Source organism: Chlorocebus sabaeus, chromosome 12 (assembly GCF_047675955.1).
Source record: "Chlorocebus sabaeus isolate Y175 chromosome 12, mChlSab1.0.hap1, whole genome shotgun sequence".
Taxonomy (NCBI): Eukaryota; Metazoa; Chordata; class Mammalia; order Primates; family Cercopithecidae; genus Chlorocebus; species Chlorocebus sabaeus.
The window spans coordinates 87,213,959-87,241,548 of NC_132915.1; the positions used below are offsets into that span (position 1 = coordinate 87,213,959).

Consider the following 27,590-nt stretch of genomic DNA (forward strand, 5'->3'; position numbering starts at 1 on the left):
CTGGGATTGCAGATGTGCACCACCATACCTAGCTAATTTTTGGATTTTTAGTAGAGACAGGGTTTTTCCATTTTGGCCTGGCTGGTCTCAAACTTCTGGCCTCATGTGATCTACCTGCTTCGACCTCCCAAAGGCTGAGATTACAGGTGTAAGCCACCACCCCTGGCTGCCTTGATTTATCTTGATTGATCGACTGACTAATCAATCAATCAGTTGGTCAACAGGTATTTTCAGAGGGCCTACTATTAAGTGTTGGCCACTATGCTGGATGCTACAAAAACAAAGATAAAGGACACTGTACTCTCTCTCAAAGATCTCTAAGTCTAGCTTAGGAGACAGAAAGAGAAACTGATTATTTTTGTACAGTGTGGGAAGTGGTCAGTTCAAAGTAATCACAACCAGCTTTAGGAGCTGGAAGAGGGAGTAGATTACTCATCTGGGTTGGGTTGAGGAAGATAACTGATGTAGAAACTGATTAGGGGCTAGGAAAACTCCTCCAGTGTTTGGAGATCATTTATCATTGGATACCCACAGCAAATCTATGACTTGGGCAGAATGGCTGTTAAAAAACAACCAAAAAAAAAAAAAAAAAAAAAAAAAAACGAAAAACATTTTCCATACAAGGACAGCAAAGCTGAATGAGTTATGCTGCAAAAGCCAAAACTGAAAAATATAGGAAGATGTTTTCTGCCTTATCTAAGTGATTTTCTTTTAGACAAGGGAAGCATGATGTTTTGGCCTGCTGGTATTACTTCCAAATGAACATCCTTATGCTTTCAAGACCATATTTATTGTCTGACCTTCACTGGGCACTGTCTATGTAGGAGGCACTGTGTGGGCATTGCAGGATATAGAGAAATAAAATAAATGCAGACTGTCCTTATTGTAAGATGGGAAATCACATGAAAATGATAAATAACATTTGAGAAGGCAAACAAACGGGAATAGTGACAATAAACCAGCAGTTCAAACACAGAAGAGACTATGGTGGACAAGGGGAATATTCAAAGCATTCCAGAGCAGTGAGCATATCGTGGTGGCTAGAACTTGAAGGAAAGCTGGAGATAAATATTACAGCTGGATTTGAGAGGATCTCAAAAGCCCAGCTAAAACTGAAGGACTGAGGTCTACACATACCTATCTTAGAGTTCAACACTTACCACTTGCCAAGTCATGGGGTAGGTATTTTACACATATTTTATTTTTATATTTAATCATCCCATTAACCCTTCAAGAAGGAAACTGAGCCCAAGAGGGTTACATTGCCAGTTTTCCAAGATCACACTATAAGTAAATGAGGCAAGATTTGAACCCAGGTCCAGATGACTTCAAAATCTATATTCTCATCTACTGTATCACTCTACTTTCTCCCTGAGTTTCTAGTATTGGAAAAAAACTCCTTTTTAAAAAGCTCCCCAACTTTTTCTGTTTGTCCACTGAGCATCAAGGAAGGATGGGCTTCAGAGGAGAATCTTAGGAGTAGAAAAGAAGAATGCAGAACCCAGAGCTCCAGGGAAGGGGTCAAACTAAAAAATGAGGGTTCCTCTAGGCTCTCAAAAGTAGTGGTCAGTGTCTGAACCAGGATCTCCATCCCAAAGCTTTCACCCATTATCATCATCAGTCTCACAAGGAATGAAGAGATAAAGAAGAACTGTGCCTTTGCTGCATTTATCTAAAGGAAAATAGCTAAATTCCATCTGTCAGCAAACTGCAACCATAGACAATAAAGGCAAATGTAAACACATCCTGTGCTTATGTCCAAATAATCAATGGTCCCCAAACAAAACAAAGGAAATAGGTCTTTGCAACAACATATGTGAAAGGGAGCAAGAGGCATTGGTCATCAAAAAGTCCAACATGAGGGGAGTGATGTCAGCAAGATGGATGATTAGAGACACCTGGCATTTATATTCCCACAAGAAAGGACCAAGGCAGTGAATAAACAGCTAAGTTTTGACTGGAGTGTTGTCGAAGGCAGAACACTGAAACGCAGCAGAAGAATGGAGAAGCATCTGTGGTGATAGGAAGTCCAGGAGGGCAATGTGGAGGCACCCAGGCTCTGAAGCACCACTTCCCTGGACTGGATGAGATTTGCCTAGAGTCAGGAGAAACTTCCCACTGTGGGGAAATGATAAGCAGAAGATCTCTATCCACCCCCATTGGTACCACAAACACCTACAGTCCTTACTACAGGAGAATTCCAGTCCTCACAAGCCCTAAGCCCAGTTTAAAGAGCCACCAAGAATGTATACAGCTGCACTGTCCTGGATTAGAAGCACAGCATGTGTACTTCTCACTTCCACCCACCATCTAAGCCAAGCTGCTGCAGCACAGTACACACCTCAGAAGTGTGCCGTGCTTTGTGGGCCAATAGCCATGGCACCTCTCCAGCAACGGGGCTCCATCTTCATTAACCCAAGCCCACAGGGGTGGCGGAATGTCACAAGCCCAGCTTTACAGAGCTTGGGCCTAAAACTGGCTGTGACTCTTGTCCTACAGAGCAGAGAAACCAACCCCCACTACCCTACTTCCAGCCAGAGAAACAGTATAACAGTCCCACCCACAGCTATCCTGCCTTGAGCCAGCCAAACCACTGCTCACCCACCCTCAAGTGGGAGAAGCCTCTGAGCCTCCAAGCAGCTGATATAACTCCAGGCCAGCAGAATGGCTGCATGCCCATGTGCAGGACCTGAGAAATAGCTCCAGAGTGCCCCCGCCCAATACAGATATACCCCTGGCCTGCCTAACAGTTCTGTGCCCCCAAAAAGAGCCTGAGAAACTGTCCCACAGGACACCCCTGGTGGGCATACCACCAGAACAGCCAAGCAGCCAAGAGCCCATGTCCTGAACCTGAACAGCCCCATGAACCACTTCCTTGTGGACATTCCCTAGGCTAACCAAGCAGCTGCGCACCTACACACCAGGCCTGAAACAGCCCTGCAGGCTACTCCTGGAGGGCACACACCTGAGCCAGCCAAGTAGCCTTGTACTTATATCCCAGACCTGAGAAACAGCCCCTTGGGCAGACATGCCTACAGGTTAGACAGGCAGCTATGTGGCCGTGTCCCAGATCCAAAAAGAGTCCTGTGGGCCACCTCCCACAGAAATACCCCAAACCAGCCAAACAACTGTGCAGTTATGTCATAGGCCTGAGAAACAGCCCTGTACCCACCCACGGTAGCCACCCAGGCTGGTCAAGCCACTGCATGCCCATGTTTCAACCTAGAGAAAAGGCCCTGTGGGCTGTCCCCCTCGGACACATTTTCAGGCCAGCCAAGCAGCCATACACCCACATAGAAGGCCTAAGAAACAGTTTAAAGACAGCTCCTGGCAGATACGCACCCAGACCAACTGAGAAAACTTATGCCCATGTGCCAGGCCTAAGAAACATCCCTGTGGGCTGCCCCCGGTAGAAATAGCCCCAGGCCAGCTGTAAAGCTATACTCCTACATTCTGAGCCTCAGAAACATCCCTTTGAGCAGTTCCTGGCAGGCTCACCCCCAGGCCGGCTGAGTAAACGCACGCCCTTGCTCCTGGCCAGAGGAATAGCCCCAAGGCCCCAATATCAGAGAACCAGACCCCAAGCTGGTTGACCCACTGTGTGCATGAACATCCCCCGGATCTGAGAAACAGCCAAGTGAGCCCAGTCCTGGCAAAGCTGCACCACCATCACCACAAACTCTCTAGTAACTTACAAATGTTACTAATGTAAAATTGTAGCCAACTTAACTACATAGAAACTATGGTATTGCATCTAAAACCCAGGACAACACACCTCACCAAACTGACACCTCAAGACCAAGTTATAAAAATAAGTCTTTCCCTATGAAACCTACTCAATAAAATTAGAAGTAATAACTTTTCTACCACATGCTTAGAAATCAACATAGGGACACATCAAACATGAAAAATCAAGGAAACATGTCACTGTAAAAGGAAAACAATAATTTTCTAGTAGGAGACCCTGATCGTAATAAAATATATGAAATGCCAAAAAAATTAAATAATAATTTCAAATAAACTCAGTGAGATATAAGAAAAGAAAGATAGCCTATTTAACCATATCAAGAAAATGATTCAAGATTTACATGATACATTCAACAAAGAGATAGATACCATAAAAAAGAATCAAACAGGAACAAAGAGCTAAATAATTCAATGAAGAAAGTAAACATATGAATCAAGAGCTTCAACAACAGACTAGGGCAAGCAGAAGAAAAAATCTAAACTTGAAGACAGATATTTTGAAATAACACAAGCAGTCAAAAATAAAAGAAAGAATAAATAATACAAAGAAAAAAGAAAGCCTCATGGGACATGAGTAAGTGAAAAATACTCATATTAGGGGTGTTTCAGAAGAAAAAGTGAAGGGAAAAGGTGATGAAAATATATTTAATGAAATAATAGCAAAAAAATTCCAAGGTCTTGGGAGAGAGATGGACATCAAGGTCCAGGAAACCAAATAGGTTAAACCCAAACAGATCTTCTTCAAGGCGTCTTACAGTCAAATTGTTGAAAGTCGATGACAAAAAAATAAACAAACAAAATCAGCAAGAGAAAAAAGTCAGGTCATATATAAGGGAATTTTCATTAGAGTAACAGTGGATTTCTCAGCCAGGAGAGAATGAGATGATATATTCCAAGCACTGCAAGGAAATAACTGTCAGTCAGGAATACTGTATCTAGCAAAGTTAGCCTTCACAAATGAAGAAAAAATAAAATCTGTTACAGACATGGGAAAACTAATGGAATTCATCAGCACTAGGCTGGCTTTACAAGAAATGCTCAGTGAAGTCTTACAACTGGGAGTGAAAAGATAACAACTATGATCATGAAAACATGCAAAACTATAAAACTCACTGGTAGAGGCAATATATTTTTTGAAAGAGAAAGGAATCAAACCTTATTACTACAGAAAACCACCCAACTGCAAAAATAATAAGAGATGAAGAAACAAAGAATATACAAAACAACCAGAAAACAATCAGTGAAACACTGATTAGTTCCCACCTATCAACAATAACAATTACTGTAAATGAACTAAATTCCCCATTAAAAATATATAAACAGGACAAATGGATGAAAAATAAGACAAAACTATATACTGCCCATTAAGAAATTCACTTTTCCTGTAAAGATAAACATAGAATGAAACTGAAGGAATGGAAAAATATACTCAATGCAAATGTAAGCCAAAAGTGAGAACAAGTAGCTGGAATTATATCAGACTAAACAGATTTCAATTCAATGCTGTAAAAAGAGACAATGAAGAACATTATATGATAATAAAGAGATCAATACAGCAAGAGAATATAACAATTGTAAACATATTTACAGTAAGCACCAGAACATCCTGATACATAAAGTAAATATTACTAGATCTAAAGGGAGAGATAGACTCCAATAAAATAATAATTGGGGGACTTCAACATTTTATTCTCAATATTGGACAGATCGTTTAGACAGAAAGTCATCAAAGAAAGATCATATTTAAACTTCACTATAGACCAAACAGATGTGATAGATAATTACAGAATATTTCACCCAGCAGCTGCAAAGGGCAGATTCTTTCATCAGCACATGGGACATTCTCCAGGATTAGCCATATATTAGAGTACAAAACAAATCTCAGAAAATTTTAAAACACTGAAATTGTATCAAATATCTTATCTGATCACAGTGGAATAAAACTAGATATCAATAACAACAGGAATATTCATAACTATACAAATAAAAGGAGATTAAATAAGATATTCCTGATTGACCAATGAGTGAAGGAAGAAATTAAGAATAAAATTTGAAAATTCCTTGAAACAAATGAACACAGAAACACAGCATACCAAAATCCATGGAACACAGCAAGAGCAATATTAAGATGCAAATTTATAGTAATAAATGCCTATATCAAAGCACTAGAAAGATTTCAAATCAGTAACCTATTATTGTACCTCAAGGATATAGGAAAGCAAGAAGAAACCAAACCCCAAATTAGTAGAAGGAAAGAAATAGATCAGAGCAAAAATAAGCAAAAAGACTAACAGGAACAAAAGATCAATAAAACACAAAGTTGTTTCTAAAAAGATAAACAAAATTGACAAACTAATAGCTAGACAAACTAAGATAAAAAGAGAGAACATTCATATAAATAAAATCAGAAATGAAAAGGGAGACATCACAATGGATATCACAGAAATACAAAATGATACAAGTAAATACAAAGTCAAAGGCTATTATGAACAGCTATAGGCCAATAAATTTGAAAACGGAGAAAATAGATAAATTTCTGGACACTCACAACTCAACAAAATTGAACCACGAAGAAATGGAAAACCGTAACAGAGCAAAACAAGTAATGAGATTGAGTCAAAAATAAAAAGTCTTCCAACAAAGAAAAGTACAGGACCAGATGGCTTCACCACTGAATTCTACTGAATGTATAAAGAAGAATTAATAACAATTCTTCCGCAACTATTTCAAAACATTGAAGCAGAGGGAATTCTTTCTAATTCATTCTACAAGACATGCATCACCCTGATACCAAAATCAAACAAGGACACACACACAAAAAGAAAACTACAGGCCAATATCCCTGATGAAAGTGTATGCAAAAATCCTCAATAAAGTACTAGCAAACTGAATCCAACATGTCAAAAAGATAATATACCATGATCAAGTGGTATTTATCCCAGGCATATAAGGATAGTTTAACATATGCAAATCAATAAACATATTTCACGTCAATAAAATGAAGGACAATCAATAGAATGATGGACAAAAACCATATGATCATCTCAAAGCAAAAAACATCAATAAGCTTTTGAAATGTTAAATATCTCCTTGTGATAAAAACTCTTAATAAATTAGTTACAGAAGGAAAGTACCTCAACATAATAAAGGTCATATATGACAAATCCACAGCTAACATCTTACCAAACAAGACAAACATGTCCACTCTAATCATTCCTGTAAAACACAATACTAGAATTCCTAGCCAGAGCAGTTAGGCAACAGAAAGAAATGACAAACATCCAAATTGGAAAGGAAGAAGTCAAATTCTCTTATCTTATTCCCAGAAAAACCTAAAGAGTCTACCAAAATGTCTTACAAATGTGATAGGTTTGGCTCTGTGTCTTCACCCAAACCTCATCTTGAATTATAATCCCCAATGTTGGGGGAGGGAACTGGTGGTGGGAGGTGATTGGGTCTTGGGGGTGGATTTCTCCTTTGCTGTTATTGGAATAGTGAGTGAGTTCTCATGAGATCTGTTTGTTTAAAAGTGTTTAGCACTTCTCCCATTGCTCTCTCTCCTGCTCTGCCATGTGAAGAAGGTTCTTGCTTCCCTGTCACTATTTCGCCATGATTGTAAGTTTCCTGAGGCCTCCCCAACCATGCCTCCTGTATAGCTGTGGAATTGTAAGTCAATTAAACCTCTTGTCTTTATACATTACCCAGTCTCAGTTCTTTATAGCAGTGTGAGAACAGACTAATAACTAACAGATAAAGTAACTCAGTAAAGTTGTAGGATGCAAAATCAACATATAAAAATTAGAAGCACTTCTATACATAAACAAACTAGCTGAAAAAGAAACCAAGAAGGAAATCCCATCTACAAGAGCTATAAAACAATACAATACACAGAAATCAATGTAACCAGAGAGGAAAAACATCTCTACAAGAAAAGGCATGAAACATTGATGAAATAAATTGAAGAGGATGCAAAAAAATGAAAAGCCCTCCCATGCTCATGTGTCAGAAGAATTAATATTGTTAAAATGAAAATACAACCCAAAGAAATCTCCAGGTTCAATGCAATTCCTATCAAAATACCAATGATATTCTTCACAGAAAAAAAAAAAATTGTATGGAACCACAGAATACCCCAAATAGCCAAAGCAATCTTGAGAAAAAAAAAATTGGAAGCATCGCACTTCCAGACCTCAAAATATACTGCAAAGCTGTAGTAACCAAAGCAGTATGGTACTGGCATAAAAACAGACACATAGATGAATGAAACCAAATAGAGAACCCAGAAATTTATTTACAGTCTACTGACTTTTTGCAAAGGTGCCAAGAACACTTAGTAGGGAAATAGCAGTCTCTCCAGTAAATACTGCTGAGAAAACTGAACGTGCGTATGCAAAAGAATGAAACTAGACCCCTACTTTCATCTAATAAAAAATTAATTTACAATGAATCAAAGACCTAAATGTAAGACCTGAAATGATAAACATACTAGAAGAAAATGTAGGGGAAACACTTCAAGACATTGTTCTGAAAAAAGATTTTGTAAATAAGACCTTAAAAGCACAGGCAAAAAAGCAAAAGTAGACAAGATTGTATATCAAACTAAAAAGTTTCTGCACAGCAAAGGAAACAGAGTGAAAAGACAACTTACAGAATGGGAGAAAATATTCATAAAATACTCATCCAATAGGGAATTAATATCCAGAATATACAAGAGACTCAAACATTCCAATAGCAAAACAAAACAAAACAAAACAAAACAAAACAAAACAACAAAACCCTCCAATCTAATTTAAAAATGGACAAGGCCAGGCGCGGTGGCTCAAGCCTGTAATCCCAGCACTTTGGGAGGCTGAGACGGGCGGATCACGAGGTCAGGAGATTGAGACCATCCTGGCTAACCTGGTGAAACCACGTCTCTACTAAAAAATACAAAAAACTAGCCGGGCGAGGTGGCAGGCGCCTGTAGTCCCAGCTACTCGGGAGGCTGAGGCAGGAGAATGGCGTAAACCCGGGAGGTGGAGCTTGCAGTGAGCTGAGATCTGGCCACTGTACTCCAGCCTGGGCGATAGAGAGAGACTCCGTCTCATAAATAAATAAATAAATAAATAAATAAATAAACAAACAAATGATTCTGAACAGAAATTTCTCAAAAGACATACAAGTGACCAACAAATATAAACATGCTCCTCATTAGTAAATATCAGGTACATGCAAATCAAAAAACACAATGAGGTATAATCTCATCTCAGTTAGAATGGCTACTATAAAAAAGTCAAAAATAACGAATGTTGGTGAGAATGCAGAGAAAAGAAAACTCTTATACACTATTCATGGGAATGTAAACTAGTACAGTCACTACATAGAACAGTTTGAAAGTTGCTATAAAACCTACAAAAAGAAATACCATATATCGACTAATCCCATGACTTGGTATTTATCCAAATTAAAGGAAATCAACTTATTGAAGAGATATCTGCAACTGCATGCTTACTGCAGGATTATCCACAAGGGTCAAGATATGGAATCAACCTAGGTGTCCAACAACAGATGACTAGATAAAGAAAATGTGGTATACATACACAATGAAATACAATTCAGCCATAAATAAGAATGAAATCCTTTCATTCATGGCAACCTGGATGGAACTGGAGAACATTATATTAAGCAAAATAAGACAGGAACAGAAAGTTAAATACCACATGTTCTTACTCATATGTGGAAGCTGAAAATTATTGATCTCATAGAAGTAAACGAATGCTAGAGGTTACTAGTAGGATACAGAGGATATTAGAAGCTGGAAAAGGTAGGAGGGAGACAGGAATAGGGAGAAATTTATTAAAGGAAATAAAATTACAGCTAGAGAAGTGTAATAATTTCTAGTGTCCTGTACCACTTAAAGATGACTATGCTTGTTAATGTAATACATAGTTTCAAATAACTAGGAGCATATCGAACATTCCCAACACAGAGAAATGATCAATGTTTAAGATGATTGATATACTAATTACCCTGATCTGATCACCATATATTATATGGATCAAAATATCACTACATATTCCATAAATACACACGAGCATTATTCATCAATATAAAAAACATAAAAGAAGTCTAATATGAGGCAGCAATAACTGTAACAAACAAATGGGATGTCAAGTTGCATCAACAGAAGCCTAACAGTTGGCAAGAAGGAGGCAAAAATCCCATTTTTCTCAGCCTTGGATCATTCCCACCTTGATGAAGAAGAGTGTCAGTTTGGGTATTCTGGTCCAGGATGTAAAAAAGTTCTATCTAGACAGCAGTGACCAGGAAGGTGAAATGTCTGAAAAATGCTTCATATGAGACTATTTAAAGAAACTGGGGTGTTTAGGTTGGTTAAAATGTACAGGCTCTTTTATTTTTGTGTCAAATTTCCCAAGAGCTACCTTGGAAAAAGAATATCAGATCACTTTCCTTTTGGACATGGAGGACCATGAACACAGATTTCAAGTTGGTATAAGAAGAAACCCTCTAATAGTCAGTAATGGTGTAGAAATGAGATGGCCTATTTCCCGAGTAGTGAGAAAGCTGTCAAAGGAGGTAATCAAGAGACACTGGAAAGATGTTGGACTGCATACCCTCTGAGGCTCCTCACAACTCCAGTTCTGGGAGTACTGACACTCTCTTATTCTCCCATCACTACTGAAGAATCAGAGAAGACAAACTTGATAACCCAACAGAAATCCAAAGTCATAAATCCAAAGTGGCTTATCCCAGAAAATACTGCCTGTAGTCCCCAACCGCCCAGCTTCCGCACCTCTTCCCATCTTTTCAAAATGCCCCCTGGAAAATGGGCTGTGACATGGAGGACTCACCTTTCTTCTCAAAGTCCACCTTCTCTTCCCCTGGACGTCCCAGACTGTCCAGAGTGTGGGTCACCTGGCTGCCAAATTCGTCCTCGCGGGAGACATGGTTGGCCCGCCTAGGTGGCTCCTCGTCCTCCTCACAGTCATAGTCATCCAGGATGGGAGTCTCCCGGATGGGCACGCCGATGACAGAATTGTGGGTTTGCAGCCGGGAGGAACGGAAGCTCTCCCGCGCCTGGGGACCCAGCAGCACAGATGGGATGTAGTGGATCTCATGAGTGGCTTCTGTGCTTGCGCTCTTCTGGGGGATGCGGCGACGCTTCTGCCAACGTCGCTGGGCATACAGCGCCACGGTGAACACCAGCAGCAGCAGCAGCAGTGCGATGAGGCCACCCTGGAGCAGGAAGGAAGAACACACAAATGGGCCACTGTTCTTTGGATTCGAGGACCACAGGGGATTTTCCTGTCCACTACACTCTGCCAGGATCCCTGGGTTTGGCTCATAGAGCCTCAGGAACCATCAGCTATGGTTCTTAAGCTAGAGAGACACTGTTTCAAACCTAACTTTTTCACCAACAAACTGTGTGACCCTGGGCAAACTTCTTGACTTCTCTGAGCCTTGCTTTCCATAGGTATAAAGGATGAGTACGAATCCCTGCTCTTCCTTCTTCACAAGCTTGCCATAGGAAGCAAATCAAATGGATAATGGTCATGTCAGGGCAATACAGATGGCTCAGTGTCAGGAAGGGTCAGGGCTTAGGCTTCATCCAGGTGAATGTCTGAATCCAGACTTCACCTCCCACCAGTTGAACAACCCAAGGACAATTGCCTACGCTCCCTGACCTTGCTTCCTCATCTGTAGAATGAGTTAACTGAAGGCTCAAGAGACAGTAGTAGACTTTGTTACGTCTTGCTGCAAATATAAGATAGCATTATTAAATCAAACATAATTTCTGCATAACTTGTACTTTCTTCATTTTTCAGAAACACTAGTCTTTAAATTTCTGAATTTCAATAAGGGAACTGGGACAAAGTAGGTCCTTAACAAACATTTGGTAAATGAGTGAATGAAAATGCACTTTTCTAGGACTCCTTTAATCAGAATTTCAAGGTCAACTGATAAATATATATATACACACATATATATATATACACACACACATTTTTTTCTTTGATACACCCAACTCCTAAATGTTTGAGTCTGCATTATCATACATTAATTTTAAATAAGCTAATGTGTTCATGTACATATCTTACATGACTCATATGATTCATGAAATACCCTGGTCTGTGAGATCCTTCAGGGCAGAGGTATTTTCAAAACACATCTGTAATCCACATAACAACCTGTCGTGAGCTTGAAGTGGAAGGTTTGCATTCTCCAGGCCTCCCCTCAGTTGTTCTGTGCCAGAAACCTCTCTTCTGATGGGTAGGCCCTCATCACTTCCCTTGCTTTTCTTCACTTTATACTCTGCTTCCTGTTTGGGAGATTGGAAGACACTTTGTTGAACGCCTGCTGTGTAACCCCTGGAGTCAGGAGGAATCACCCTTGTTGTATAGAGAGTAAGAGAGAGGCTTCAAAAAATCAAGAGACCCAGAAACTGAGACAGTAAGTGGCCGAGTAATATGTGAGCCTTACTTTTGGTGTGTTTATTTTGTTTGTTTTTGCTTTTTAACTCTAGAGCCTACATTCTTTCAATTCCACCTGTGTGGTTGATGGCTTCTCCGTGGCTATGATCTCACTGAAGGCAAGAACAAATTCTGACAACTATCTGTACAGCATCTAACAAAGATGACAGAAGTTAGCTGTGAATACGTTATCTTGGGGGCAAAGGTGGCTGCTGTTAAACACACCTGTTTAGGCCAAGAAGAACACTGTCTGCTGAAATGACTCAGCCATCCTGCTGACTATATTTGATATTAGAAAACTGGCATGTTCTATTTGCAGGACCCTCAGCTCACTATGCTGAAATTCAGCACCTCCACAGAGGTGGGGGGACTGGGTGGATAAGAGGACTAAGAGTTGGTGACCAGGTATGTAGGTGTGGCTGATAGCTCTGGAACAGGGGCTGAAGCCCTGCCTTGAGTTCAGCAGTGAGCTACTTTGGTTTCCCCAAGAAAGTTTCTCTGGATGTCATAAGATAAAAACAAATGCACAAATCAAACAAAGCAATAAGTACGTGTATTTATATGTGTATTTGTGTGTGTGTGTGTGTAGAATCTATTAAATATATGTGTAACCGCATGTGTATACCAGAGGTGATTCTGTATATATCACCTTAAAAAACAACAATGAATCTTTTTTTCCTCTATAGAACATATGATGGTGATTGCTCTGTGTCACAAAATTATGTGTGACATGATACGATTTGTCTGGGATTTTTTTGTGTTTCAGAAATAAGAAAAGGAGAGGGAGGGCATGAGGACGAGTGAAGAGGAGAGAGGTGATAGAGAGGGAGAGTGAAGAGACAAAATGACTGGGGCAACACTAATCCTTGATAAACACAAGGGCTGACCCTCTCCTTCACACCTTTACTGAATGTTATTTTATTTAATCTTCAAGACAAGACTATGTGATAGAAATTAGTTTCTGCTGTATAGATGAGGAAAAGGTGATTCAGAGAAGTAAGAAACTAGCTTGAAGTCACACAGTCAGGATTTAATTCCAGGTCCAGTTGGATTAAAAGGGCCAGGAAGTGGTGGAGCTGTGACTGGACCCCAGATCTCCATTGCACAGCCCTTGGTTACTGAACAGATATTCTCATTGACTAAAGAGAGGGAAGGGGAGAAGGAGGAAAGATATTGAGGGTGCACGAAAAGGGAAAAGGAAAGTATTATTTTCAAATTCATCTTCCAGATGTGCAATGGGTGCATCTTCTCTTCAGAGAAGCTTTTCATTCTGCCCCATTGATGCCCCTGGGGGAATCTCCTTGCCTGACCCCACCCTCTGTCTTCTCACATTTGGGTGTTTCATTCAGTAAGAGGCTAAGGCCTTGCATGGTTTCTGGGCCTTCATTCCTCATCCAACTCAGTATATCCCAATTATGGTTGTTGGACTCTGTGGTCAGATCCCAGGACCAATACTGACCTAGTAAAGATGAGGCCTAACCAACCCATCCACCTGCAACTACTAATGCCCCTTCCTTCCCTCCTTGTATCCTTTGCCCCGAGAGCCTTCCAGCAGTAAATGGCTAAGTGTTGGCATCAGACTGACATGATTTTATCCAAGTTCTACTGCTTAGACACTGTGTGACCTTGACTAGGTCACTTTATCTTTCTAGATCTTTGGCTTTCTCATGGGTTAAACAAGGACAAGAGTCATAATGTCACCTCATTGGGGCATGAAGGCTAAATAAGATGCTTGTGGGGTACTTAATATAGTGTAGGGGTACAGGGTATGGCAGGTCGTTAGCTATTGTTACTGTCAACAGAATTCAGCAAGTATAGATTCTGTGTTGAATGAATAAAGGAATGAATGAATGAATGACGACTTTCTGGCCCTATATACCTATTCTGCACAACTTGCCTTGGATCCCCAAATGCTTCTCAGTCTGGACCAAATGCTTGATATGTGCTCTTTCATTCACCTTTACACCTGTGATCATCCTACGTTAAGTTAGAAACTGAGGCACAGAGACAAAAGGTCATTTACTCAAGATAGTGCAACTGAGATTCAAACTAGCTCTAGCACGACTTTAAAACTGTTCTTGGAGTGGAGAAGGGACAGGAGCAAAAGCCTAATTAGCCCCTGCCCAGTCTCACTTCTTCCTTATCAAGTTACCTATGCAATTTCAGGTACAGATTTCTCAACATAGGAAACTTCCAGAAGGATGTGGCAGAGGGATCCTCCTTGTTTGGGAGGTACTGAGCTTGAGCTTCCCTTTAGTTTACTGACCCATTGATTCTTTAGCCATCAGATGGCCTTGCCATCTGATATGAGCCCAAGCTAGTGGCTATGGCTTTCCCATTAGGGCACAGGTTCCTTGTCCTCACTCCCCAGCCTGCCCTGAACTCAGCTTTCATCACCTCTAGCTGAGTCACTGACCACCTGGTTTCCATTACAGATTCGAGTTTTATTGCAAGAACTTGGTGAAAGCAGAATCCCAGTATTCTGGGGCTCACCACGCCACTGACTACTGAAATAGACATTCTAGGTTGGGCTTCTAAAGAACTCAGGAGGCGTCATCTAAGACATGGTAGCAACTTAGGTAATGTTGCAAGCACCAGTCTGACCAGCCCTCCCTCCCTAGACCTTGAAAAAGTAGTAGAATACATCAAATTGGATACAGTCTCAAAACATATGGGAAAAAGGTTCTAAATTCAAGTTTACTTACTATCTGACCTTGGCCTGCTCTTATGGACCTTCAGTTTATTAATCAGTAAATTGGACTTGGCCAATACTTGTAATACTCTATCACACAGTTAGAAGCAGCTAAGACTGGGGCTCAGAAACACAAGGTTGAAATCTAATGCTACACATATAAGCTGGGCTATCTTGGACACAGAATTTAATTTTTCTGATTAACAATTTTATTATCTATAAAATTGGATCATAGACTTCTTTATCGAGGGAAGTGAGATATGAGCTGATGGACATGGGATACTTTGTTTAGTGCCCGGCACATGGGTAAACCTGTGATAGAAGAAAACCTTCATTCATGGTACCCCCTGGGGCTGCTGTGCAAATCAAATCTGAAAACAGCTGTGATATCCTGTAAAAACTGAAGAGTGCTGTGCACAAGCAAAGGAGCTCAAGAGAACCATCTGGCTGCCTCTGTCATAGTGAGACATCTCACCCAAAGAATGCAGATGAGTGACTCAGAATCAAGAAGGAAGTGTAGACTGTGTCCACCTGCACCGGTCCAGGCTGCTGTCCTAGTCCACACTCATAGAATTACATACTCCCTTCTTTATCGGCTTCCCACACCAGAGGTAAGCAAACAGAAAAGCAGGAGCAATTGATCAGTGCTCAGCAGGGTTAGCGTGTCCAGCCTCTGAGTCCACACCAGGAGCAAACACAGGCCCAGGTAGTGAAAAAAAATGCTACAGGGCAAGAGGGGAGCTGAGGAGGAAGGAAAAGACCTAGGAAGATGGCTGTGAATTTTTAAGAAGCAAGTTAAGAAGACGCGAAGTCTCCAAGGGCGACAAGCTGAGACCCTGCTGGCCTCAGGGGCGACCTGATGCCAAGTCCGATTTGGACCGTGCTCACTGCAGGGCAGCCCTAGACAAATAAGGCTGAGGAAGTCACTGCAAGTTCTAGAAATAATAACACCAGCCTATTAGTTAGGGGGTTGCTTCTGTGAGGTTGTAAGCTGGACGGATCTTGGGGTGATCTGTTTTACCATCACCTTACGAGAATTTCAAGAAGCTTTCAGGGAGGAGGTAGAGAAGAGATGTGAGAAAGAAAGTGCACCCCTATCCCTTCTGGAACCTTCCCCATTACAAGTCTCTCTAGGCAGGATCAGCCTGTTTCTCTGGTTCTATTACTGACAGTGAGTCTCAGATTCCCCAGGGGAACAAGACAAGGGTGAAGGTGGGAGGTGTCAAGGGCAGAGTGCTCTGATGGGGCAACCGGGTGCCTGGGGGCATACAGGCCAGCATGAGAATCCCTGCTTCCCTCCTTGCTGTCGGCTGTGACAAGTTTGTTACATTTTACCTCCTTGGACTGTAGTAGGCTCCCTTTAAAATGAGGCTGATTGTTCACAGTGTGAAGAGTTATGTTAAGGATTAAACAAGACATTCAAAGGTCTGGATAAAGGATCTGGCACCACAAAAGTCAACAAATACTAGCATCATTCCTTCAGCTTCCCTATATGTCTATCACAAACCAAATCCTTTCACCCCAGTCTCCCTTGTTCAAATCCCTCTCCTGGTTTCTTAGGGTCCTTAAAATAATGTCCAGGTTCCCTCACCTGGTACCCAAAGCCCCTCATAACTGGGTCCCTGCTTCCTTCTCATTCCCCAACTCCCCACAAGCCACACCTGTCCTACCTGTCCTGGAGTCACCCTGGGCAGTTGGCATCATCCAAAGTATGATGCTCCCTCTTCTGCACTCACTACCCCCTAAGCCTGAAGCACCCTCTCACTCGCTCCACCTGGAATCTCAGAAGGTGACTTCATTTGGAAATAGGATATTTGCAGAGGTAATTAGTTAAGATGAAGTCATATTGGATTAAAGTGGGTCCTAAATCCAATGACTGGTGTCCTCATAAGAACAGGAGTGGGCACACAGGGAAGAAGCTCACATGAAGATGAAGACAGAGATCCGAGTGATGCATCTGCAAGCCAAGGAATGCCGAAGGTCATCAGCAACCATGAGAAACTGGTAGAAAGTCATGGGACAGATTCTCCCTCAGAGTCTCCAGGAGGAGCAAACCTTGCTGACATCATGATTTTGAACTTCTGGCTTCCTGAACCATGAAAGAATAAACTTCTCATGTTTTAAGCTATCCAGTGTGCAGTAATTTAATATGGAAGCCCCAAGAAACTAATGCACTGCCCTTGACCTATGGATCTCAGCCCACTCAGCTGTCTAAGCTTGGAGATCACTTCCCCAGGGAACATCTCTGTGTTTTCAGGTTGGGGTGAGGCTTTCCTGGCTCCAGTCCTCTGGCTGTCATGATCCAATCATCTGTATGACCATTTTCCCATTCAAGGTCTAGAGTTGCTGTTTACCCCTACCATTTATCCAGCCTTAGTTCCAGTGCTTGGCCCAGGGAAAGTGCTTAATAAACACATCCAGAAACTGACAATGTTCACCAGACTTTCCAGAGGAAGGCAAACTCAAGTCCTTGTTTTAGCTCTGACCCCAGCATCAACAGGGCACCTATCAAACCTTGTATGCCCCTTTGCTGCTTTGACTTTCTCCAATGCCAGTGCCTTCAGCTGGTTTTCTTACATACACAACCTCAAAAACGGAAAAATACAGAGAGATAAAAAGTATAAAGCACTTCAAACCACCCCACCAAGAAACTAAAAAGTCAAACTCAGTACGCTGTTTGGCCTGGCCTCATTTTAATCTATTTTTCATGTTAAAATATCGAGGCATGAAAGAAGGAACCAGAGAAAGGAAAGAAAGGGATAATATGAAAAATGCTGTATTTGACAATGTGTCATTCGGAAACTGATTATTTCTGTCTCCGGCCTTTTTAATATTCCCTCACTACAGCCAAGCCGCAAGGGGATTTGGTATTCTAAGACTGGATTTATAATACTCTGTTCTGCAGTGATAAGAACACGGGCCCTTAATCCTCAGAGCTGTGAACATGCATATTCTCTCAAGTAATGTCCTTCTCTTCTCGCCACTTGTTTCTGGTCCCTGGCAGCAACGACGCCATGATGGCTGAGAACTGGTGAGCCACTGGGCCTTCTTTTGGCCACTTGCCTAATGACAGAGCTAGTGGGGAAGGGGGCCCAGGATCCAAGTGATCTGAGATGTCTCCTTTCAGGCTCCAGTCTATGTTTAAGCTGGAATAATTATTAGAAAATAGTCTAAGTCTTTAGTGTTAGGAAAAAAAAAAAAGGAACAAGAAAGAAACTGAGACTCAAAGGATGGAAGTGACTTGACCAACATCACAAAACATCCTAAAATAGTTTTGGAGACAGAATATGCAGCCAACACCCTCCAAAGCTGCTAAGGAAACATGTGAATTGTGACAATTTGATATACAAAATAGCTTCTATAACTTTCCGTTTCTCTCTACTCTATGGCTGTCCTATGCCCTAGTTTTCATGGATTTTCATCATGATAATTTTAACACATGCTGAATGATCTTCCATACTTTATTCCCCCTTTCCCGCTATTCTCAATCCATCTTACTTACCATAACTAAGGCACACATGGAAACTGATCCCCTCCCTATTGACTAAGCTAAGAGTCCAGTAGTTTGACAGTTCAAGTCCTCGTCATCTATCTTTGTGGATAACCTTGTCTCGAACATATGCTTTTGAAATACCCTTCAAATGTGTGCTTTGGCCATCCACGCAATCACTCCTACTAAGCTCTTGCTACAGAGCAGGCATGGTGCTAAGTATCCAACCACAATGAAACTCTGCTCCCAGGAAGCTGGGGCCTGAAAGGAGACTTATCAGAGTACTTGGAGCCCGAGCCTCCTTTCCCACTAGCTCTGTCATTAGGTGAGTGGAGAAGAGAAGGCCCAGTGGATCATCAGTTCTCACCATCATGGCATTGTGGCTGCCAGGGACCAAACTCTTGGTCCTGAGGTGTTTTTGTAGAAGCCATTTACTTTACCTGGAATGATACCCTCATTCTTATTCCTCACCCTTACATCTACACATCCAAATACCACCCATACTTCACTGTTAACTTCCATGCATCTCCTTTATGAACTCGTAGGCTCTTCCCCTCCCCATGTGCAGCCAGAAGGAATTTCATTATCCTCTGCACTCCCACAGTGCTTCGCCTTAAACCCTCACTTAAGGATCTTCAGCACTTCCTACCTTGTATTAGAGTTGTTGATGCTCTTTACTTAGCTGCCCTACAGGTTAGATTATTATGCCCAGCATACAGATGTTAAAAAAAAAAAAAAAAAAGGAGACTCAGAAGATAAACTGCTTAAAACCATATAACCAGGTAGAAAATATATATGATAAGATTTTCCACTGGGGGAAATTCCCAATAAACTGTGGGTTCACTATCTCAGAAACTGGGACTGTCTCAAGGGAGACATTTGGTAATAGAAACATTTTTTTTGGTTGTCACAACTTAGGGGAGAGAGTACTAGCATCTAGTGGGAAGAAGTTGGGGAATCTGTACACACCCTACATGCACAGGACATCCAAGTACAACAAAGAATTAACTGGCCCCAAATGTCAATAGTGGAGAGGTTGAGAATCCCTAGTCTAAGAGAGAGATGATGAGACTAGAAGTAAGTTAAAGTGGCATGTCAGTTACCAGGATAGGAAGACTTGTGTCTACTGGTAAGGAAGGGGGTGTCAACAATGACACTGAGGTCTAGATTCTGTCACTGGATTAGGGAGGAAGCTACCTATCTACATCTTATTTTTTCTTGGGGAATCTTCCAGAAAGTTATATAAGATACCAGCATGTAATCAAATGAAGAGATACATTGACATGTGTGAACAATAAAAGAAAAAAGCACAACAAATAAGAATTTGTGTGTATACATGTGTGTATATGTATGTATTCACATTTGTAAAAATATACTCATACCTACGTTAATATTTCTATAGTCAGCTATATTTATCTATATTTCTTTTTTGCCTCTAGACAGATATAGGGTGACCTACTTAAGAAGTCCCATTATAGAAAATGAAACGTATTTCTCTTTTAAATAAATCATCTACTTACCATGTGTCTATTAGAGATACTATTTTACTTCCAAAGATAACGTCAAAGGAATAAAGTAAAAACACATTGGTTCTTTGGAATGCGTTCACCACTACCCCCAGCTCAAACTTCCTTAATCATCTTTAGATCAGATTAGAACAGGGTCAAAATCCTGGGATAACATACTGAATTCTATAAAAATTTATCGGCCGGGTGCGATGGTTCAAGCCTGTAATCCCAGAACTTTGGGAGGCTGAGACGGGCGGATCACGAGGTCAGGAGATCGAGACCATCCTGGCTAACACGGTGAAACCCCGTCTCTACTAAAAAGTACAAAAAACTAGCTGGGCAAGGTGGCAGGCGCCTGTAGTCCCAGCTACTCCGGAGGCTGAGGCAGGAGAATGGCGTAAACCCGGGAGGCGGAGCTTGCAGTGAGCTGAGATCCGGCCACTGCACTCCAGCCTGGGTGACAGAGCCAGACTCAGTCTCAAAAAAAAAAAAAAAAAAAAAAAAAAAATTTATCAAGGAGAAGGCTAAAAAATGCTTGGAGACGCCAGCGTTTTCCCATAAGTTAGACAGACATAGGTTTTTCTATTGACCTTTTTATTAGTACGGTCATGACTCAAACCTATGTCTGTTTGACTTAGGTGTCTTTGGATAAGTCACTTGGGTTTTCTTATCTATGAATTGGTTTACTAATACCTAAGTGGGAGAATCTGTGGAGGATTAACTGAGATTGCAGGGTATAACACAGTTAGCTAACAGCTTGCAAGTAGTGGATCTTTATTATTTATGTAAGATCTTGTCTCCTAAAAAACATTTTGATACAGAGTAGTGGTGAAACCACTACCTCCCCTTCACTATACAATCAGATATTCTCTATACAGTTTCCCAGCTGCATTCCTCCCACAGACTCCAAACTGTGATCGTGATCCCTTCCCCTGTTTGGGGTGAGTAGGTGGGATTGGATGGTTTCTAACAGCCATCCCAGCTCTAATACTCTAGAAAATTAGAAAAGCAAAGGCAAAGTGGAAAGCGTTTTGGAAGAGATGAAATACATATATTCTTATGACATCCTGCCTGGTATTACAGGTATAAATGCATATATTAAACCAGTAAACCATCCTGTATCCTTCACAGCATTTCACGCTTCTGTGCTTTTGCTCATGCTCCCTCTGTCTGAAATGCCCTTCCCTCACTTCTTTGTCTAGTCCTTTAAGCCTCAGCTTGTAGGTCATGAGTTTTCTGAAACCTGCTTTTTCTGACTGGGTTAAGTACCACCTGTTAGGTCTTGCAGTGACTCATGCTTTCGTATGCCAGAGCATGCAGCAAATTGCATCATAGTTTGACTCCCTCCTACCACCCTAGTGCCCATTGAGGGTGTTCTTAATCATTTCTGTTTTCCCAGGATGCAGCTCAGTGTCTGATACTGAGTAGCCCTCATTATGTATTTATTGTATTTCTACACTGAGAGGCAGTGAAAGGAACGGCAGGGTTTTATTTATTTTTCGTTGAATTTGAATGGTACACAGCACATAGTAGTAGATCTTCAATTACTTGTTGAAAGAAAGAATGAAAAAATCCATCATAAATGCCTCTCTAAGGGCAGTTGACCAAAATACACCCACGCCTGTCTGGCAGTCCTCCATCTGTCTGTAAGAGAGGACTGAAGGTAATTCACATGAACCATTTAACACAAGTCATGAACCATTTAACACCAAGCATTCCACTTCATGTCCTCAGGTGGCCTCTGAAGTTCTGTCGCAAATCCCACTCTGAAGGATGGGTGAATGGAGAAGGTGGGGGAAAACATCTTTAGGAGAATTGAGTTTCTTCCCATTCTTTGAGTCATGAAAACATACAGATGAACCCAAGTGGCCAGAGAGGAGCTTTGCCCTCATTCATTGATTTACTTATTCCCCAGGGTAAGGTCATACCTGGAAGCAGGCAGACCTAAGTTCCCAGTTTTACTCTGTCACCCACCAGTAATGGGAACTTGGGACATTCTCTCTGCGATGTTCAGTCTTCACAGGTGTAATACAGGAATAATACCATTCACCAAAAAGGCTGTTGTGAAGACTGGATAAGGTGATATATGTAAAATATGCCACACAGCCCTTGACCTGCATAAAACATTCAATAAGTGGTAGTCATTGGCTTAACTCTTACTACTATTACTGTAATTTTCTGACCCTGTACCAAACCTTCTGCCTCGATTTAGAAATACACAGGTATGCCCTTGAATAACTCACAGCTGGTTTGTGGAAACACATAAGTAAGCAGGCAGTTATCACAATGCATAGTTTAGCAAGCTCCATGTAATAGGGAAACATGGTAAGGGGCAAAGAGTTTCTCACAGCTTCCAAGTGTAAAATGTAGAGAAAGTGAGGATAAAAAAGATTTTTCTTGCAATTTCAATTATAGTTGAGTTCAAAGGTGTGAAGAACATACCCGTCCAATCAAGTACACTCATGCCCAAAATGTGACAGAAGACTGGATAATCAGCTAAACTGTGTGGTGGTTAATGGTGCAGGCTCTGGAGTTGATGGCTTTGGGTTTGAGTAGCTGTGCTGTCATTTACCAGCTATGGAACCTTGGATAGGCTACTAAATTTCTCATATCCTCATCTTTCTCATCTTAATGAGACTAACATTTCATCACTGAAATAGACTATTGTGAAAATTAAACAAGTGAATGCAAAAAGCAATCCAACATAATGTCTAGAATACAGTCAGTGCTCAACAAAAGACGGTTTAAAAAATTCTGGCAGAGGAAAAACATATTGAGAAAGAAATCAGGAAACTTAAGTCCCAGTCTTTACCTTGTCCCCTTATAAAGTAAAAGAAGTTTGCAGAAAGCTCATAGGTCTTCATAAAGTGGGTTGTTTTGTTTGTTTGTTTGTTTGTTTTTTAACAGGGTGGCCATAGCAAGCAAATGAACTAAGCATTTTTAACTTCATTAACAGATGATAAAAGTGAAACTTTCAAGAGGGTTTTTGCTCTCCAAGGCTGAAAAGTCAGAAGTCAGTAACAAGACACACATTTGGCTCCAGAATCCTGTTTGTCTGCTGCATGCTGCTGCAATAATCTTGAAACGTTCAGTGTGTCTGGAGAGTCGGCAGAATGAAAAGCCTGCATCCTTTGCTCAGTACATCATTCCCCAGGAATGTGTTGCAGATTCACAGGGCTGATGTGAGATCCCTAATATTGTGCCAACCTTAAAATACTGTGCCAACAACAAAGCCTTCTGAGGTTGGAAGTAGGGAAAAGAGAGGAGGATGGAGGTCAGTGAGAGCGTGGCTAATACTAATACATGAAAAATAAGTTTCATGTGGGGATGGAGTTTCTGAAGGGAGCTGGTGGCAGAGTGAGGCTGATGCTGGCTTCTTTAGAAATCGTGGGTGGGGGTTATGGGAGTTGGTGTGGGTGAGGGTCATGGTCAGGGATTGCTGGTCTATCACCAAGACATAGTCCTGTGGGTGAAGGCTTCCCTTTGCACCTGCTCTACTATAGTGCCCTTCACCTTTGTCTCCATCTCCAGATCTCTATTTCCTTTCCTTGTTTTAACTTTATATCAATTACCTCTCCCTTTTATTATATTACACACTAATTTGTTAACTTTGTTCATGGCCTTAATAGAATGGAACTTCCATAATGTAGGGACTTTTGTTTTGTTCATTACTGTCTTCAGCACCAAGAACAGCACTTAGGGTTTTGTCAATGCTTAGTAGTTATTTATGGAGTGTATGAATAGATTAATGGATGTAGGGATGGGTGGATAGACGGATGGATGACTGGATGGATGAATACATGAGTAAATAGATAGATGTCTCTCAGAATGGTTTAGTAGCTCCTCAAGGACAAGAACCAGATATGAGTTATTTACCAATTCTATCCTCAGCCTAAACCCCAGGACTGAAGGCTGGAAGATATATAGTGAATAAAGAAAACATTGCTGTTAGTCCCCTTTTGATGCCCAGGTAAGAGGTACTGGGTATGGGGATAATGAAGACACAAGTGTGATAACTAGCTATTTACTCCTCTCTCTCTCTACTGTTGGACCAAAGAGGAATAGGTGGTCTGAATTCCAAGCTGGTTTATTATTTATTTATTTATTTATTTATTTATTTATTTATTTATTTATTTATAAATACCTAGAAGATACTGAGCCAGAAAGTAAAGGGGTGAAAGGGATGTCAGATGCAACTGCTCAAGCACAATAACCTTACCCAAAAAGCAAACTGATAGCTGTATCTATTTGTTGTTACTATTACTATATCTAGATGGAAATAATAGGACTTTAGAGAAAGACGGTATCAATAATGTGCCTCAAAAAACAATGGTTTTGGGTTCAAATTCTGGCTTGCTGATTAGCTGTACATCCCTTGGCTAGTCGTGTTACCTTTTTCAGCCTCAGTTTCCCCAGTTTTAAAATGATCAATAATAACAGGTGTCTTTTCTTCTCTATGTAAGGACTTCATTGGTAATCATGTTTTTAAAAGAACTATATACATCCTCAAGTAATTTACACTCATCAGAACTTTGTAAAGAGGTGTTGTTAAAGAAAGGGACTCCAAAAACCACAGGTAACTCAAGCAGAGTAACTTAAGTCACAAAAGAAACAAAACTGCAAATCTATCAGCTTTCCAGTATTTCTGATACTCTGTCATCTATCCATCAACCTTTTTCAAAACCTATTACAAATCACACAATAGGAGCCTCTTAGAGGCACTGTTTTGCTGCCATTTTCCAGCCTTGATGCTGCAGCTGCCAATTGTCTTGAAGGCATGTTGTGATGGTCTCAGGATCTCCCCTACTGGGCCTGATCAAGAAGACCCCTGGAAAGTTAGTTACTAGGGGCACAGAGTCAAGCATAAGATGTCCATCAATGAGAAGGGGAAAGAGAGAGGATTCAATGGGAGTGGTTTGTGGAATGACAGGAGTAGGAAATAAAAGCTGGCCAGTATCCTTGATGTACCCACTGGGGCTGAGCTGGTATGATTCATTCTTTCCTCTTTACCTTGCTGTCCTTTGTCTCCTGAGTATTTAAAAACGTGGAGTTCAGGCCAGGCATGGTGGCTCACACCTGGAATCCCAGCACTTTAGGAGGCCGAGGCAGGTGGATCACCTGAGGTCAGGAGTTCGAGACCAGCCTGGCCAACATGGCGAAACCCCAACGCTACTGAAAATACAAAAATTAGCTGGTCATGGTGGCATGTGCCTGTAATCCCAGCTACTAGGGGGGTTGAGGCAGGAGGATCGCTTGAACCTGGGAGGATCGCTTGAACCTGGGAGGTGGAGGTTAAAGTGAGCCAAGATGGTGCCACTGTACTCCAGCCTGAGCAACAGAGTGAGACTCCATCTCAAAAAACAAAACAAAAAACAAAACAAAACAAAAAACAAATCATGAAGTTCAATATATCCTGAGTAATACAGGTAGTAGAGACAGTTGCCCAGCTACCTGCCACCTTACCCTTAACAACTCCTCTCATCCCTGAGATAATTTCCACCCCTGCTGGCAGGACAGGCAACCCAGGGCCCAGGCTGCAGGGGAATCTGGTAGACAATGCTTTCTTTCCTGGCTCAGAGAATATCTCAGTTGTAACACTGATAATGCTCCCTGCCTCCAAGCCCTACCAGTTGTGCTGAACCTCAAGATCTGTTCCCTGAGACCTTGCTGTCACACACAGGACTGCCCCAAGGTGGATCTTCAAGTCCTGCTCCCCACATTACCTCGGGTTGTACATCTATTGCCTTCCAAGACCCACCCTCATATCTAGCTCCAGCTGGGCTACCCAAGACTGGACAGTGTCCTTAACTCAATCCCAGGGTAAAATACAGGAACTCAAAGCTCCAGCACATTGTAGCCTTAAGTGGTCAGCGAAAGCGTCCCCAAACTGCCGCCCAACAGGACAGCATTTGAAGCACTCATTGAGCCTGAGATTGGAAAGAGAGGTCTGGTAGAGTCTGGGAACTGTACAAACTTCAGATTAATTAGATGAAAATGAACTTAATTCCACAGCTAAAAAATAAATGTTCATGTCTCACAGCCATCTCCAACCCATATCGGTGAGGGTCTCGTCTCACTCAAGAACACCTAGCCTGGGTTCCTGGCCCATTCAGAGTCCTGTGTGTTTTGAACCAACCAGCACTGCCTGAGGAAATGGACTGAGGTGGAACAGGGACTGGTGGTACTGGGACCACTTCAGAGAAAGTCTTTATTTCTGGCCAGGTGTGGTGGCCCAGGCCTGTAATCCCAGCATGTTGCGAGGTTGAAATGGGAGAATTTCATGAGGCCAGGAGATTGAGACTGAAATTCATGAGAATTTCATGAGAGCAGGAGATTGAGAAACATAGTGAAACCCCATCTCTACAAAAAATAAAAATAAAAAAGGCATGGTGGCGCACATCTAGTCCCAGCTACTCAGAAGGCTGAGGCAGGAGGATTGCTTGAGCCCAGGAGTTTAAGGTAAGACCCTATCTTTAAAAAAAAAAAAAAAAATGTCCTATTTATCCTGAGCCTCCATGGAATCTGGGTGTGTGAATTTCTTCAGACTGCCAAAAAAAAAAAAAAAAAAAAAAAAAATCCAAACTGAGTGGTTTAAAGCATTAGATATTTATATCTTAGTTCAGGAGGCCAGAAGTCTGAAATGAAGGTATCTGCAGGGCCAAGCTCCCTCCAAAGCCTCTACAGGAGATTCCTCCTTTGCATCTTCTCACTTTTGGTGGCTCCTGGAATTAACTTGCAGCAGCATCCTTCCAGTCTGTCCCGATCTTCAAATCACCTTCTCCCCTGTGTCTCTCTCTGTCTCCTCTTCTTCTTACAAGGATACCACTCATTGGATTTAGGGCCCACCCAAAGTCAGGGATGATTTCATCCTAAGATCCTTAACTAATTACATCTATAAATACCTTATTTCCAAAGGAGGTTATATTCTGGGGTTCTGGGTAGACATGAATTATGTCAGGACACTATTAAACCCCCTACACTGAGGAAGGATATCTAGGTCCATTATTTAGTTCCAAGAGTCACTGAAGTAACCCATAGTAGGTGAACCAAAGAGATTGAGCCAGGAAAGAAAAGGTCTAAGAGAGAATGAAAATAAGACCTCTTTTCTCCTTCCTCAGTGGCTATTCTGAGGCCAAGGGGGTGGACATTGTATGCATCATGGAAAGGTAGCATCATTAGCAATGACGAAAGATTCCACAGAGAAGGCTGTGGACTGAAAACAATACAAAATACGCAACAAATCCTTTCTGACACAGTAAACTCCACTCACCTTTTAAGAAAAGAGCTTGTGTATCTTCTTCTTCACCCTCCCAGATAGAGTTGATCATCCCCAAACTTGCCTGGTCATAAAAATCACCTGGGGATGCTCATTAAAAATACCTATTTCTGGCCTTTAAATAAGCCTGCAGGAGACCTTATCATCAGGTAGGGTTGGTCTGGGAGCAGAAGAGTATTTAAATCCCGTCTACAGCACCCTCTGAGTTTCTGAACACAACAGGTCAATTGATTCAGTGTATCTCATCCTCCTTGTCTATGAAGTCTTGTTAGCAGTAGTATCTACTTTAGGATTACAAGCATCACTCTGTTGAGTGATGAACACAATATAAATTCTTAGTAATAGAGAGACAGGACTATTGCCAAGATCACAGCTGTCTACAATGGCCCTGGGCCACTCTTTGGCG

The 27,590-nt window shown here is 41.4% G+C and overlaps 1 protein-coding gene across 4 annotated transcripts in view; it reads right to left on the bottom strand.

Moving 5' to 3' along the window:
• The window catches only part of ASTN2 (astrotactin 2), a 987,199-nt gene that overhangs the window by 771,397 nt on the left and 188,212 nt on the right, over nucleotides 1-27,590 (bottom strand). For all 4 annotated transcript variants that reach the window (XM_007968251.3, XM_007968252.3, XM_007968250.3 and 1 more), the window contains exon 3: nucleotides 10,599-10,983. In XM_007968251.3, the coding sequence (XP_007966442.1) occupies nucleotides 10,599-10,983 (385 nt within the window). The remainder of the gene's footprint in view (nucleotides 1-10,598; nucleotides 10,984-27,590) is intronic.